Raw genomic sequence first — 16292 nt, 5'->3', positions numbered from 1 at the left:
CTCCAGTTGGCAGTATCCTATCTGATCTCAGCATCCTGCTGCGCCTCTCAGGGTCTTCCTCATCCCCTCCCCGTGAGTCCAGCACCAAGATCAGTGGCCAGAGCTGCCCCGGCATAGGCGGGGTTTACTTGCAAAAGAAAATCCTTCAGATTACCAGGAGCACAGCCAAAAGGACAGACAGGACCGAGAAGGCCACTGAGGAGGATAGAGACAGGACAAGTTGTGAGAACACAGCCAGAAAAAGAGTGACGTCCCCGTTTAGAAGATTTAGGGAAAGAACTCTTTCAAGGGAGAGACTAGCCAACAGCAAAAAAGAGGACGCAGATCACAATCAAGCTACAGAAAGCTGTGAGAAAGTGAAGGATGTTGGAAGCAACATCAAAGATGAGAAAGGGAAAGACATCTTCAGTTCAAATAGCCGAGGCAACAGTAACACTTTAAACTGCTTCTATACGCGATTCAAGTCTAAAAGGAGAAAGACAATCTGATGGAGTTCCTTACTTAATTTTAGTGTGGAATTTGTTTTCATTTATTAATGTAAATGTAGCTTAAGTTATTTATCGAACAAATTTTAGTCAGAAAACTTAGTGTATAATATGCTTGATATAGGCATTTTATGATTAGTGTTAAAGGTACTCTAGCAACAAAGTCATATTTATATAAAGTGCCTTATTTGTACATGTTATTTTCCTAATGTTAGTAAAATTTATACTCTTGTTTTCTGTAGTTGGCTTTATTTCCTACTGTGAATGAAATAAGTAGAGGTACTTTTTAAAAATCAGTATTTACTTTCTCATGAGAACACCCAGGAATGATCTTATCACCACCTTTACCTCAGAATTCTATTGTTCTTATTACTGCAACTACTTTACCTGCTAAGGGAAAAATAAGGCAAGAAGCTGCATCTTGTCCACACTTTTAATTTTATCCGTTTTCATATAAATCTCTGGCCCAGAGGAGGAAGAGGAGATAGTCTAAAATAGCAAGTGAAAATCATGTGGAAATTTGTTAAAAATGTAGTTACTGTGTCTACCACAAACCTCATAAATACTGACTTGCCAGAAATAAGCCCAAGAATATATATATTAATAACCCTTCAGGTGATTCTTAGAGCTGATTATATTTGAGAAATACTGATCTAACAGATACAGGGATGTAATTACTCTTAAAACAGTAAAGCAGGTCTATCCCCTAGGATAAAAGAGCAATGATTTTTTCTTTTGAGGAAGAATTTATATATGTTTATATTTATATATTTTTAAATTTACTACATCCATTTTCATGGTACGCTTGAAAATTACCAGTCAATTCATAAAAGGCACTGAGAAAGTAGCAGTGAGTGGTCACAGGTCAAAAGACTGACTTATCTCAACTTGTCCTGTGCCTGGTCCCATAAGGCAAATATAAATCAGCCTTATTCTTGGTCTTAATTTTTCTTTTTGAAATAATTAGTGGAACTACTCATTATGGTTATTGTTCAACAGATTTTTTCTTTAGTGACTTGAGTTATATGTGAATATAAAACCTGTAGTTTTCCTAATGAGATTTCTAGGGATTGTCCTGAAAGTCATGTATCTCTTGAACCACATTTGTCCAGTGAACAGGAAAATAATTGTTTGCTTCGTTGAGACCTACTGGCATTTTCTTTTCTTTCTAAATAAAAGAGGTTTTGTTTACTTTTCTAACAGTTATCAAAACAGACATAATGTACATTTAACTGTCATGCTGCAGATTTATTTTGGATGCTTCCATCTCATTCCATCTCTACCCCTTTATTCCAGAAAATGCAAAAGAAAATGTCTCTTGCTATATCTGCTGTGCAGTAAGTCAGAGAACAATTTAAAACAGGCAGATGCTGTTTTTTTCAGAACACATTTTTATAAATTTGTCAGTTTTGCTGTTTAATGCAATATTCTTCAAAGTTGGTGAAGAAAAAGGAAACCAGGTATAAGATTAAATCTGTATTTATTAAAAAATATGAAAATAATTGCTTTCAACTTGGGGCAAGACTCCTTAGGTATTATTCAGTATATCTAGGGTAAGTATGTGTGGTTGGAGAAAGCAGAAAAGAATTCTTTCTCTTGAGTCTTGATTCCCCTCCCCCACTCCTACCTCAAGGTGATATTCTAGACATTCAGATCAGGCCATGAAATATTTATCTTCATTAAAAAAGGAGATGCAGGATTAAAAAGAAGTTGAGAAATTCAAGATGTCTGCTTTTTACTATTTTGAAATACATGTAATTTCTCCTTGTTTTATTAAATGCTTACAACTATGTGAGAACGTGGGGCAGGTACATATTTGGACTAGTTTCCTCAGTAGTCCTGATTTTGACTTCCAATTTCTTGAGTTTGGAGGTGGGTTGGTATAGTATAGATAGGTAGGTGAGTGAATATGGAGGGAAGGTGTGTCGGAGATTGGCATCATTACAGCCACATAGATGGAAACTGAGATTGCTACTCACTGTCTTTTGCTGTTTTTATGCTTTTCTTTGTCTTCTCCCTGACCACATACCCCTACCTATTTCCTTGTTTTGTAGTTTGATCACTTGTTTTTTCTCATTTAGGTTGTACACTTATGCCATCAACTAAATCTGACAACTTGTCTGACTCCAGCCATAGCGAAATTTCTTCACGATCCAGCATCGTGAGCAATTGTTCTGTTGACTCCATGTCTACAGCTCTACAGGATGAACGGTGTTCTTCACATGCTATGGCGGTCCCTGAATCCACTGGACCATTGGAAAAAACAGAACACTCCTCAGGGATAGGAGACCATAGTCAGCTGGGCCCTGGGTAAAACATACTTGCCTGTGTTCATATCACAAAACCCAAGCTGAGTGGCCACTGCAAGCAGTGCTCCCCAACTTGGCCTTAGATACCCCCTATCCCCTGGGGTGGTTGCAGGGGGATCCCTAAAATAATATGAGGGCCAAGCATGAATTGTCTGTATTTCATTTGCAGATGAGTACTATTTTATGTATCGGTGCTCATTTTTGAAGTGTTAGTGAATTCAAGTAACTTTCTGTCAAGTATATTTTTATTTAATAAGAACTCACAGAAGCTGCTGTTGACAACAGGGGAGGTGGTTGTTGCACTGTGGCTGTTAAGTTAGAGAATGCTCAAAAAGATTGTATAATGGGAAGTATACCCAGTACTGTACACAGTGTAGACATGTTGAGGGAGTAGGGCCAGTCCTTGATCTGAAAGTATGATTTGGAGAGTAAGAATTAAACCAGCTTGTGGAACTCCAAAGCTTTTTTTTTTTTTTTTAAGTTAACTGTAAATTTAAATTTACAATCACATAAAACGGAAATCTTTGAGAAAACATTGAGAAAGTTGATTCTAAGCCGATAAATAATGTTAAATTTGGTATTCCTTAATATGAAAAACTGAAGATATAGTAAAGTATTGGCATATTTATAAAAGTTTTTAAAGTATGATTCTCTAGACCAGGGTTCAGCAGACCTTTCTATAAAAGTCAAAATAGTAAATAATGTCAGCAGGCTATCAGTTTGCTCCAGACCATACAGAAACATCTGTTGGCCAGATTTGACCCTGGAGCCTTTATTTGGGCCACCCCTGCTATAAATACTAGAATTCATTTAATAGTTGTTAGTTAGTCGGGGAAGTTACTCTTTACTTGGCATTATAGTAGGCTGATCTCAGAATTAAATTGGAAAACCAAACATGGTTCCTATAGTTGAGAATTCTTTATTCTGTATCCATGTAGAGAATGTAGCATTATATTGACCAAGAATGAAAATGTATACTTAATTGTATTCATTTCAAACCTCATTTTTCATTTTCACTTAAAATCAATTCAAGAAAAATTCTTAGGTAACCTTGCTAAGTATTTGAGTTTCTTCCATGTATGTTTCTAGCTAAATACTAACATTAATGGGAATAGAGATTAAGTGATGATTAATTACAGTGTCTTTTTTTCTTTCAAAAGATTATTTTGGTATTGAACATTGATGATCCATGTTCTGTAGTCTCTTGTAGGCAGTAGTACTTGGATTGGACAGGAGGTTTTTCCAGGAAGCCAGTAAATCACTTTTAATTGTGTATCCTTAACTTTTTTTTTTTTTTTTAAAAAGGTGGACACTGTCAAAGCCATCTCTAGTCAAGAGTTTAGCTGTGTCATCTTCTATGAGTAACGAAGAGATTTCTCATGAACATATCATTTTAGAAGCAGCCGATAGTGGTCGTGGAAGCTGGACTTCCTGTTCAAGCAGCTCCCATGACAACTTCCAAAGCCTTCCAAACCCAAAAGGCTGGGATTTTTTGAACTCTTACCGACAGACCCATTTGGATGGCCCCATTGTTGAAGTTGAACCCCCTGACTGTGAGCCCTATTCCTGTCCTAAAGGCTGCTCCCGAACTTGTGGTCAATGTAAGGGAAGCCTAGAGACTAATCAGATGAGACAGAGTTGGGCCTCCTCCAGTTCTCTGTCTGACACATATGAACCAAACTATGGGACAGTTAAAAGGAGAGTGTTGGAGAGCACCCCACTTGAGTCCTCTGAAGGCTTGGACCCCAAGGATGGCACTGACCCAGTTTATAAAACTGTTACTTCAAGTACAGAAAAGGGCTTGATTGGTAAGTTGTGTGTTCTTTGTCGTATCTGTGGCATTGAGAGATTAAGTGGCAAAAAATCGCATTGGGATATGTTGGCCCAGAATTTTACGCTTGGCAAATATTCCATCTCTCTCTCCGACCTCTCTTCCTGCCCTCTACAAACAAGTTATTTTCAGAAAGTTCATGCTTTCTTAAGGGTTTGGGGGCATGTGCTCAAGCCTATTAAAATGAAAAGACTGTTATGAAGGTGCTTAATTAAGGCGACAGTTTTGTTTTGTTTTTCAGGTCTCTTTGGTTTCATTAAGGAAAGATTTTATTGTTATGCATTAGTAATGAAGGGATTGTTCTCTCTCCACCTCATAGTTTGGGCCACAAATGCTTTCTACAAATGGTAGGAACTTTGGTACTATTTTTAGATAGCAGAAGTGAGGGTAATTGTGTTTAGAAAGTCCAAATTTTCACCATACCCTTCTAGCACACAGCGTGGGTGCCCCAACTCCTGTTGTGGGCTCCATTCTGACCACACGCAGCTCTCTTGGTGTATGTATCCTTTTAGTATTTTGCCCTCAAATATATTTTTTCATTTATTCCTTGAATTATGTAAATATTAGGATATAGTAGCCCCTGCTTTTCTATTTATATGGAATGACTATATTATGAATCAACTCTGTAACATATTCCTGAAGTCAATTTAAATTTCTAAGAATGTGAAAGATGTGCTGATTTTTATAGCACATTTGTAGTACATTTTTTTTACTTGTCAAATTGCATTATGGTTTGGGATTTTTAGCTCATTCATTTTTTTCCAAGGATTTTTTGTTAAATCTTTCTAGGTAACCACTATATGGATATATAAGCATGTGTGTGCAAGGATATACAATTAATCTCTTGTCCTTTTAGGCAACTAGATTTTTAAGAATCTTTTATTTCATTTCCAGATGACTCTGGGCAAATTCCTTAAATTCTTCATTCTTGTCTTACTGGTCTTGACAACTTGTGCTCTGCTCTGTCCCTGCCACATCCTCTCAGCTAGGAATGGAAATCCTTTAGGACCTTGATACTATATGCAGATTTTGCTGGTACATTTGTAGAAATTTCAGTATGGGAGAACTTGATCCTCTAAAAGGAGAGTTAATATTAGAATTATTAATGGTCCTTTTTAATTTATTCTGCTTATATATAGGTAATGCTTGTGTTTAAAAGTTACTTACGTCATCAGGATATTCAGATCCACCTGTCCCTTAGATGCTGCGAATCGCTCTTAATTTCATGGAACTTCCTTTTTTCTTTAACCCATTTCTGATGCTTTTTGAAACTTTGCCTTACTCCCAACATTTGCAAACTTAAGGAAAAGGATTTTAGGTCACAATTTTTCTAAAGTCACAGTTATTTTTTCAAAAATGTTTTAACAATTATTCATTTTTGAGAGATGGAGAGAGGCAGAGCATGACTGGGGGAGGGGCGGAGAGAGAGAGAGACAGAGAGGGAGACACAGAATCTCAAGCAGGCTCCAGGCTCTGAACTGTCAGCACAGAGCCACATGCAGGGGCTTGTGAACTCATCAACCATGAGATCATGACCTGAGCTGAAGTTGGACACTTAACTGACTGAGCCACCCAGGCACCCCAATCACAGTTATTTTTAATGTCCACTAAAAACCACGGAAACTTAAGATGAATTGCCTAAAATGATAGCTTTTTTTTTCTTTTTCACTTAGTCACAGATCAGAAGTTGGAAGGAAGGTTCTTGAAGGAATTAGGACCTCTCTTTCCCAGAACGTTAATGTTGTTCATATGCCAGGACTGATAGTCCACCTGGGAGGCCATGAAACAGTGGTTTGTGTCTCAGGGACAGGGTAGAAGAGACCTGAAATAGAGGGCCCAGACGTCCTTCCTGTGAAAATCCTCTCAGTCAGCAGAGCATAGATGTTCAGGGTAAACTCTTCAATGCTTCTGACTCCATCGTCCTCAGACCTGGAGTCGTCGAGGAGCCAGGCAGACATCTCTCTGGTACAAGGGCCCCCCTGCAGAGGGGGGCCTATCATGGCATCATTGTTTTCAGTTCTCTGTCACTCTGTTTATTTATGTTTATAAGACCTCATGTGATTTATGTGTTTGAAAAAACAGGTTTAATACTAAGGTTTAAAATAGTATGTTTTTATAATCTGTCATTGTATTCAAATATATTTATTTAGTTTGGTTTTGGTTTCTGTTTTGTCAGTGTAATAAGTTTCAGTATGGTTTTTTTCATTTCTTACATTTTTCATTAACATTTCCATTGCTTATTTTTCATGCCAGTGTACTGTGTCACCTCACCCAAGAAGGAGGATAGGTATAGGGAGCCACCTCCCACTCCTCCAGGATACATGGGCATTTCTTTAGCGGACCTAAAGGAAGGACCCCACCTACACCTAAGACCTCCAGATTATAGTGTGGCAGTGCAGAGGTCAAAGATGATGCATAGCAGCCTCTCTAGACTTCCACCAGCTTCTCTCGGTAGCAGCCCCGTGGCCTGTGTTCCATCGAAGATTGTAACTCAGCCTCAGAGGCATATTTTGCAACCATCCCATCCTAAACTAGCAGATGTGACTGACGCAGATAGCGAAACAGATGGTATGTTGACAAACTACCTTAATGGGTCTTAAATGAATTGCTGAATACATTAATTGGTCTTTACTATGTTATTTTACATAATCATTAAGGTTACATGTAAAATGCCTTACAAATCTCTGGTAAAAAAAGAAATTCCTAAATACAGGGGTGTATTTTTTTTTTAATGGAGAGATCAAGCTGCTTGTTTCTTTGCGCCCTGTACCTTTCTTCTGGCTCAAATAGGGTATTCTCATATTTGACAAATAGCAGCTCAATCTCAGAGGATAATTTCAAGAGGAGGCACTTGACATTAGTGGAGTTGTGTCTCCCATAAAAGCATGAAAACTTCACAGTGCAAATATCAAAGTGCTGAGTTGCCTGAATTCATGCCGTTGATGTCGTTTCTCTTATGAGCAAAACTCTTGACTGACTGCAGCTGGGGCGATATTTCAAAAATGGTTCGCTTTATTAAAAATAAGTAAAATTGTATCCTTTTAAACAGTAGAGTAATGAAGTGATGAAAAAGCAGTTAGGAAATTGTAGTTTTTCAGCCTTCAAGTGTGATCAACGCTCATAAATGTCATTATAATAAAATCAGGGCCCTGATGGGATATTTGAGAGGATTTCTCGTTGAAATTGACTAATTGTCTAAACAGGTAACTACATTGTAAGTTGATTTTCATTAATATGCCTCATCTACCACTTTCCTCTGTTTTTACTGTTTGCAGAAAATGAACAGGTCTCAGCAGTCTAGACTTTGGAGCACCCGTTTGAAGTTTACTGAAAGTCGTCGGGGAAGGAGTGGGTAGAACCACGTCATGATTCTGCAGGCCATTGCCAACAAAAAGCTTGCTGCTGCTGCTAATCCAGAGGTTTCATTCCCCGTACCCTGAGCAATGAAATAGCCCTGAGTTATGCTTCCTTTTATTTAATCCTTGTAGATGCATAGTTTCTTCAGCTATGGATATTGTGCCTGGAAACCAGTCTTCACTTCACACACCAGACCTGCCTTGGGACCACAGTTACTAGAACAGATTCAAACTCAGAGTCCTCCCTGTGTATATCAGATTTTTCTTGAAGAAGTTATTTTTAAGAGAGTAGTGGTAGTATTTCCAAGCCATAGCTTGGGTTAATGGACAAATTGAAAATGTCTGCCAATATCAAGGATACTCTTGTGTATTTGAAAAGTAACTTATTATTTCAAGTTTTGTGGTTTTCTTTGTATTGGGGAGCTACCATTAGTGGATGTTTATGTTTTAGGCCATAAAACTGTCTCTGGTCTGAACAAACTGAAGTCATCTTTACAGGATGATATGCTTAATGTATACAGAGATGAACTTGATCTGTTGCACCAGTGCAAGGTAGGGTCTCCGTTTGAGTGGGGAAGGAAGCCGTATTTGTTTGAGGTGTTAGGAGGGAAGATACTGCCATCTGCTGATTTGCAAGGCCAAATGAAGCTGCCACAGGGTTTCTTATCAGTCCTTTGGGAAAGGGAGGCTATAATTAGGTCGGTAGCCACCCTCATCTCTAAAGAATGAAGTTTTCCTTAAACATGTATACCAACCCTTTTTGAAGTGAATGTCGTGCTGCATCTACCTGAAAGTATAAATCCAGTAAGTAGGGAATGGGTTCTAGAGAGTTCTGCAGAAACCCAAAACAAAAATTTTTAAATGCTCAAATAATGGAGTTCTTTTTTTAAGAAGGAAGTGCAATCATTGGTGTGTAATCATGGAGATGAATTAAGCTTTATGTAATGTTCTGCAACATCCCCTCCACTCAATCTCACAGCATGAGGCTGTGTTCATAAACCTTGCGGCCCCCAGCTGCCTGCAACACAGCTCATTAGTGTACCAAGGTATTAATTGGTTGAAAATTTTAGGGGGGGACAGAGGAGCTAGAATTATGAGAATGATTGTCTCTTGGCTCTCAGTTTAAGCCCTTGAGAGGAAAGAGATCTATGTTTTAACAGTCTGTTGGGCATGGCGCTCCTTAATTGTTTAGTAAAATTTCCGTGACTGTTTACTGGGCGACCTAGACCTTACACATTTTTACAAATTAAATACGGTGTTTTCTATATCTTAAGTTTAAATTTAATCATGTTTTAAAAATGTAAATGCAGGTGAGAGCTTAATTAACTTCTATGACTACCAAAAAAAGAAAAAAAAAAAAAAAAAAAGCCAAAGCCATTCATGTGCACTACCCAGATCAACTTGGAGCCAAAATGGGTTTACTTCTGAGTACTAGTTGTCTATATGTGAATTTATAGGATTTAGCTGGTTTGTGATTTCCTTTTCAAGACTGTGTTTCCTCTTTTTTTCCTAGCTGTCTCTTCTCTATCTCCTTCCCTGCACTCCCCCACCCCAACCCTTAGTTTTTTGTTGTTGTTGTTGTTGTTGTTGTTGTTGTTAAGTAGGCTTCATGCCTTAGTGGAATTTGAACTGTTGACCCTGAGGTTAAGAGTCACATGCTCTACTGACTGAGCCAGTTAGGCACCTCTCCCACCCCAGTCCCCTTCGTTTTAAAATCATGAATCATTTCCAAGTGGTAAGTGGCAGTGGTCTATCTTTTCTGCCAAAATGCTTGTCTCTTCATTTTAGGAAAAATAGCCTATCTGAAAACTTCCTTTGGGCCAAAACCAAAACAAAAAAATGTCAATCTGAAACTTAAAGCCTTAAAAACCTGCCCACCACCCCACCCCACCAGGTATGTCAGAATGAGGCTAATTGGCTCTCTAGCTTTCTTGGTCTGTTGAAATGGAAAATGGCCTGGATCAAAAATCCTGGTTTAAAAGTCACACTGTAGTGATTTAACCTATAAATACTGGTCCTTTGATTACAAAAAATGTTCCTTCACTGATTTATGCAGTATTGTTTTCATGTCCAGAGCCAAACAAAGAAAGATACTTTTGTTAGTCATTTTTTTTTTGTCAAGTTTGAGTATTTATTCTATTTTATATCCATTTCCCCAGAAAAAAAATGTGCTGTTTGTAAAATATCTGTTCATTTGCAGGTGTTTGAAATCATATGGGAGCCTTACCTGTCTTTGTCCTTAATGGTGTCAATAATATCTTGCACAGAGAGTCAGAGGCTGTGCTTTGGGACTGCACCTTGTAGCTGACTTTGTCTGTCTGGCTCCAGCTGTGAGTGTTTGAGTCAGCCAATCACAGTGATCAGGAACTAAAGCCAAATGCTTTGTATGTGGTATGTGTGTATCTCCTAAGAACTCATGGAGTTTGGATTTTTACATTTTAATTTTAATTTAGGGAACACTTCTGCCTTCTCTTAGTTTGTTACATGACTAGAACAAGAGAAGCCTTAACCTGTATTTCCTCCAGTTCTCAGTCCCCATTTGTTTTTGTTTTTATTTTAAAATTTTAATGAGACTAGTGCCCTCATCCCACCTCAACTCTAAATCTGTCGGGACTTAATGAAGTAGTAAATCCTCAGTGCAAAGTTTCTACCAAATAAGTTTCAACAAAACAGTTTCTTCATAATGAAAGATTTGAACAATGAATAAATCCAGTATATACTTCCATAAAAGTTTATCTTAAGTCGTAGATTCTTATTTCCTCCAAATGATTACTATGAATCTGATCTTTGGGGAGAAAAAGACTTAACTGTTTTTTCATGAGGGTGATAAGTCACACTGTTGTCATCTGTATAGCCTCCTTGAGAATCTCCCAGGCCGGGAAATGAGGCAGTAATCATGAGGATTCCCAAGAACAAACCTAAGTTTTATAAAGTGTTCTCTTCTCTATAAAAAGAAGGAGAGAAAGAGTTTCTTTGTATATTTAAAACAATTACTGTTATTCTGATACATTTTAAGTTTCTAAAAAATGTGATATTAAAGTAGATGTATCCCGTTAGCAGTACCTTAAAGGCCAGAAAAAAGGGATAAATCTTCAAAAAAGTGTCACAGTACATTTTCAAATTTAAACTTGAACTCCAGTTCATCTTCAGCTTTTGTTGTGCTTTTTTAAGGCTTCTTTATTTTTGATACACAGAATGCAGTTGTACTTGACCTTTTGAAATAGAAACATGTGAGCTTATCAGAAAAAGACAAAACAAAACTGCACAGTTGTAATCGAATGCAATTATACTGCACAATTCAGTGATTGTAAAGTATCCTGTAATGAGCAATGTTTGTCTCCTATTTTTTGATACCTCTTAAACTTATGTCTTTTAGAAAGACAGTGCCTCTGTATGCTTTTTGTATTTTTACTGAGTGTAAATATTTGTTATATTTTTGGTTAAGAGAATGTAAAAGTACTGTTTATTATTATCATATCTACTAATACATTGGTGGAATCAATAAAGAATCTACATTAACCTTCTCTGCACGTTATTACAAATGAATGGACACAGATAACTCAAGAGGGCCAGTCTGGGACCGGCATTGGTGTCACATCTCCAGATACTGGAATGATGCAATTATTGTTGACTTTGTAGTGTCTTATAAAATGCCCACCTGTTGTTTGGTTCTTACAAAGTGTGTTCGATTACGTATCAAGCAATAATGGTTACTCCCATTAGGGCTTGTTTTTCTCTTATGACAGGAAAGTCTGTGGGCAGACTGTCCAGGGCTAATCAAGTGACTGCACACTGCTGTCAAGGACTCGGGGCCCTTGTCAGGACATTGATATCTGTTGACATCACCTCTGTTTTGTAGGAAGGGCTTAAGGGAAAAGGTGCAGATTTTATTAGCAAAATAGCAGCTTTTCCAGAAGCTCCACTAGGTATTTCTGCTTTTATCTCACTAGGCAGAAATGTGTCACATTATCGGTGGCTGCAAGGAAACTTGGGAAGTGAACTTTTTTTTTTAAGTATATTTATTTTTGAGAGTGAGGTGGTGGGGCTGGGGGGTGGAGATGGGGGAGAGAAGGAGAGAGAGAATACCAAGCAGGCCCTGTGCTGTCAGCTTGGAGCCCGACACAGGATTCGATCCCACCAGCCACTGTGAGAGCATGACCTGAGTCGAGATCAAGAGTTGGACACTCAACCGACTGAGCCAGCCAGGCACCCTGGGACGTGAAATTTTTAGTTGAGCAATCCATGGTTCCAAATACAAGTGGGATTCCTTTCAATGAAGGAGGAAAGAATGCATGTTGAGTTGGCAGCTGGCTTGGCCCAGCACGGCATGCTATTGCCCATTCCTCTAGTGGCAATAAATGCAGCAGCTTCTTTTACGGGATCAGATCCTAGGACCTTGGCAGAGAAGGAGGAAATTATGTTTTAGCATTCCTTTCTAAAATTTTCCCAATCTTTAGTCTGTACCCAAAGAATACTATTTCTGTGAAAGGTAGGGCTTCTTCGTCCTCCCAGCACACACACCAGGTTTTCCCAGGCTGATCCCCTAACCATTTGTGCAGTATCACTAGTTCATTCCTGTACTTATAAAATACTAAACATGGGTGTAATAGGTTGAGTAATGGCTACCCAAAAATATCAAGCCCTAATTTCTAGAACTTGTAGATGTTACTGCATTTAAGAACAGGCTCTTTGTAGATATAATTAAGCATTCTGAGATGAGATTACTTTGGATTATCTGGATGAGTCCTGTAGGCCAACACAAGTGTCTTTGTAAGAGAGAGACAAACTAAGAAGATAAAAATAGACCTAGTGGAGAAGGCAGTGTGAAGACAGCAGATGTGGCCAGGAGTGGAAGGATGCCAACAGCTTCCAGGAACTAGAAGAGAGGAGATTGTTCCTTAACGCCTCTGGAGGACACCTTGCTTTGGACTTCTGGCGTTGTTTTAAGACACCCAATTTTTGGTCCTTTGTTACTGTAACCCGACACACTATGTTATTTGTCTGATCTTGCGGACCCAGAATCTGCAACCTCTCTGCCATCCTCCAGAAGCACCTGATGAACAAAGACCAGGGGTACTGGCCACCCCAGAAGCACTCTCTATAGCCACCTGATCAGTCTGTTGTTTTTGCAACTGTTTACACAAGGGACATTCCTATCATCCTTGCCAAACTCAATATTTCTAATTTTTCTCATTTCAGACATTGTGATAGTGTGTACTGGTATCTTACTGTGGTTTTAATTTTCACAATGACTAACAATGCTAAGCATCTTTTCAAATATTTATCGGCCTTTTGGATATTCTCTTTTGTTAAATGTTTTTTTAAGATCTTTTTTTTAAATTTTTTTGCTAGAATATTGAACTACAGTAGTTTTATAATGACCTGTATCTAGCAATCTTAATTCATTTATTCTAGGTTTGTGTTTCTTTTGGATTTTTCTAGATACTCCCTATCATGTGCTCATAATGACTTTTATTTATTTCCAGTCATTTTGCCTTTCATTTCTCACCTGATTGCCCTGGTCACGGTGCTGGTACAGTGTTGAAGTGGTCAGGGTGAAATTCCTTTCTTTGCTCCTGATCTCAAGGGTAAATTTTGTGATTCACTATTGATCAGAATGACTGCTCTGGGGTTTTAATAAGTATTCTTTAGGGTGAATTTAGGGTGTTTCCTTTTATTTATAACTTGGTAAGTGGGTTTGTGGTGTACTGAATTTTGGCGCATGACTTTTCTTGAATCTGTTGAGATCATCGAATTATTTTTCTTGTATCTCTTAGTGTGGTTGGTTAGTTCATAGATTTCCTAGTGTAACCCCTCCCTCTTCCACACCTGCTCCCCCACTCCACCATCGGCTTTGCTAGAACAAACCCCACTTGGTTATGATACTTTCTTTTTATAGATATATAAACAAGATATATAGATATATCTTGTATTTCTTGATTGATTTTGCAGTATTTTACTTAGAATATTACATCTATGTTGGAGAGAGAGATGGTGTCTAACATCCCTGTCTTATAATACCCTTGTTAGGTTTTGGTATTAAGGTTAAACTGGACTCGTGGAAAGAGCTGGAAGTTACTCTTTGTCTGTTTTTGAAGCTTATGGAAGATTGAACTCTAGTTACTTGCATCTTCCCGGACTCTCACCTGTCTCGTCAGCTCTGGAACACTGATGAGCTCCGCCTCAGTTTCTCCTCCCTTACATTACAGCCTGGAAGTTTTCTTCAGGTAGTAAACTGGGGCAGAGGTAAGGCTCAGCTCTTGTTTTTGTGCTCTCGAGGATTACTGTTCTTCACTGCCCGATGTCCAGTGTCTTAAGTGGCATTGTTTTACATGTTTTCTCTAGTGTGTTAGTTACTTGAGGCATGAGGGTAAAGTGGTACTTACTCCATCTTGACTGGAAGTGGAAGTCCATATAGAAAAATTGAATATAACTGTCAGTAAATAACAATAACAAGCAAGCACACACACCCTATCTCCCCCGCCCCCCCCCCCCCAAAAAAAAGCATTTAGGATACAGAGGGCAGGAACAACACAATTAACAAACTTAATCTAATGGACTATATAGAACACTTAATCAGCAACAGCAAAGCCTATGTTCTTTCCAGGTGAACACAGAGCACTGATCAAAGTTGGCTCTCTGGTAAGCCATAAAGTAAGTAAAAAATTGCGAAAAGTTGGACTCCTGTAGAAAAGGCTATCTGTACAAAATTAAACTAGTAACACAAACTAAAAATTAGAAGTTAAGAAATGTTTCCCCCAATAACCTGGTGGAAAGTAGAAAAAAATTTTTAATTAAAATGGAAATATGAATATCAAACCTTTTGGTTGAGATTAAAGCCATACTTAAAGGGGAAGTTTGTAGCCTTAAAATGTATATGTAAGAAAGTTAGGCTAAAAATGAATTAAACATCCTTGTCAAGAAACCAGAATAATAACAGCAAATTAAATTCTAATAAATTCAAGAAAATAACAGAAATTAATGAAATATATAACGTGACCAACAGAAGATTAACAAAGCACTAAACTCTTTAAAAATTTTAGACTAATAAAATTGCTAATCTCTTAGGGGGAATGACCAAGAAAAGAGAAAAATGGCAAAACTGTTATTAGGAATGAAAAGGAATCATTATGATTAACGTCATTAAAGACGAGACGTTTAAAGTAACCAAAATATAGATGAAATAAATTCACAGAAAAAAACAAATCTGTAACAAGGAAAATTTAGTAATCCTGTGGCTGTTAAAGGAGTTGAAGCTGTCATTTTGAAAGCCTTTCCACAAAGAAAACTCAAGCCCTGGATGACTTTATCAAAAAATTGCACCAATGCTTACAGAAGAAACAATGCTTATCTTAACAAAATGTCAGCAATAGGAAGGATTTCTTAAATAAGGTCCTCCTAAGACAACTCTAAAGGAAATGATTGATGTATTTGACTGTCTTAAAGACAGGTTTATCTTAAGATACCATTTAAAACCACAAAAGGGGGGCGCCTGGGTGGCTCAGTCGGTTGAGCGTCTGACTTTAGCTCAGGTCATGATCTCACGGTCTGTGAGTTCAAGCCCCACGTTGGGCTCTGTGCTGACAGCTCAGAGCCTGGATGGAGCCTGTTTCAGATTCTCTGTCTCCCTCTCTCTGCCCCTTCCCCGCTCATGCGCTCTCTCTGCCTCTCAAAAATGAATAAACGTTAAAAAATTATTTTAAAAAAAGATAAAAACACAAAAGGCCATATAGCGTTGGACAATGTACTTTCATTCATATACCCCTTCAAGGGACGGGTATCCAGAATATATGAAGTACATCTGTATATCAAAAGAAAAACCCTCAATAGGAAACAGGGCAAGACTTAAACTAAATTAGAGGGGAAAATTTCCATTAAACATGGAAAGTTGCTTAATCCCATTTTGAAAAACTACATCGGTTTAGAGTTCGTGTGGAACTTTAGCTCTGCTCTGCTCTATTTTGACTGTAGCAGCAGCTGATCAGGGGCCGGAACCTTTTATACTTTGTAAAAATGTGGCCTGAAAGGGGAAGTTGTGGTAAAATACATTGGAGCCACCAGATGGCGCCACACTAAAGCGTGTTTCTCGCAGTCTTTGTCTTCAGAAACGTTAAGAGCGAGGTAATTTCTTAGCCGTCTTTCCCGGTATGCCTGCAGTCCACAGTGAAATATTTTGAGCTCTCCTTCACAGGGGTGATGAAACTGAAACATTTCCAACTAGAAAATAGAATTTTAGACATTCTCTTTGGATAAACCCTGGACAGTGTGGATGCAGTGATTTCCTAACATATCATTTGTACATTTGTACATA

General features: G+C 38.1%; 1 protein-coding gene across 13 annotated transcripts in view; it reads left to right on the top strand.

The window, feature by feature from the left end:
- RAPGEF6 (Rap guanine nucleotide exchange factor 6) overlaps positions 1-11501 on the top strand; it is a 192273-nt gene extending 180772 nt beyond the window's left edge. For 9 of the 13 annotated variants that reach the window (XM_040444399.1, XM_040444398.1, XM_040444396.1 and 6 more), the window contains 4 exons: positions 2567-2795; positions 4100-4602; positions 6879-7193; positions 7901-11501. In XM_040444399.1, coding sequence (XP_040300333.1) covers positions 2567-2795; positions 4100-4602; positions 6879-7193; positions 7901-7926 — 1073 coding nt within the window. In that variant the 3' untranslated portion in view covers positions 7927-11501. Of the gene's footprint in view, positions 1-6; positions 2269-2566; positions 2796-4099; positions 4603-6878; positions 7194-7900 lie in introns of those variants that run through there. The other 4 variants (XM_040444402.1, XM_040444401.1, XM_040444400.1 and 1 more) reach the window with 2 other exon arrangements.
- Positions 11502-16292: the final 4791 nt, after the last annotated feature.

The sequence above is a fragment of the Herpailurus yagouaroundi genome, unplaced genomic scaffold (assembly GCF_014898765.1).
Source record: "Herpailurus yagouaroundi ecotype Mexico unplaced genomic scaffold, PumYag 192, whole genome shotgun sequence".
Taxonomy (NCBI): domain Eukaryota; kingdom Metazoa; phylum Chordata; class Mammalia; order Carnivora; family Felidae; genus Herpailurus; species Herpailurus yagouaroundi.
The sequence above is the reverse complement of the archived record's forward strand: the minus strand, read 5'-3'. Positions and strand labels throughout refer to the sequence as shown.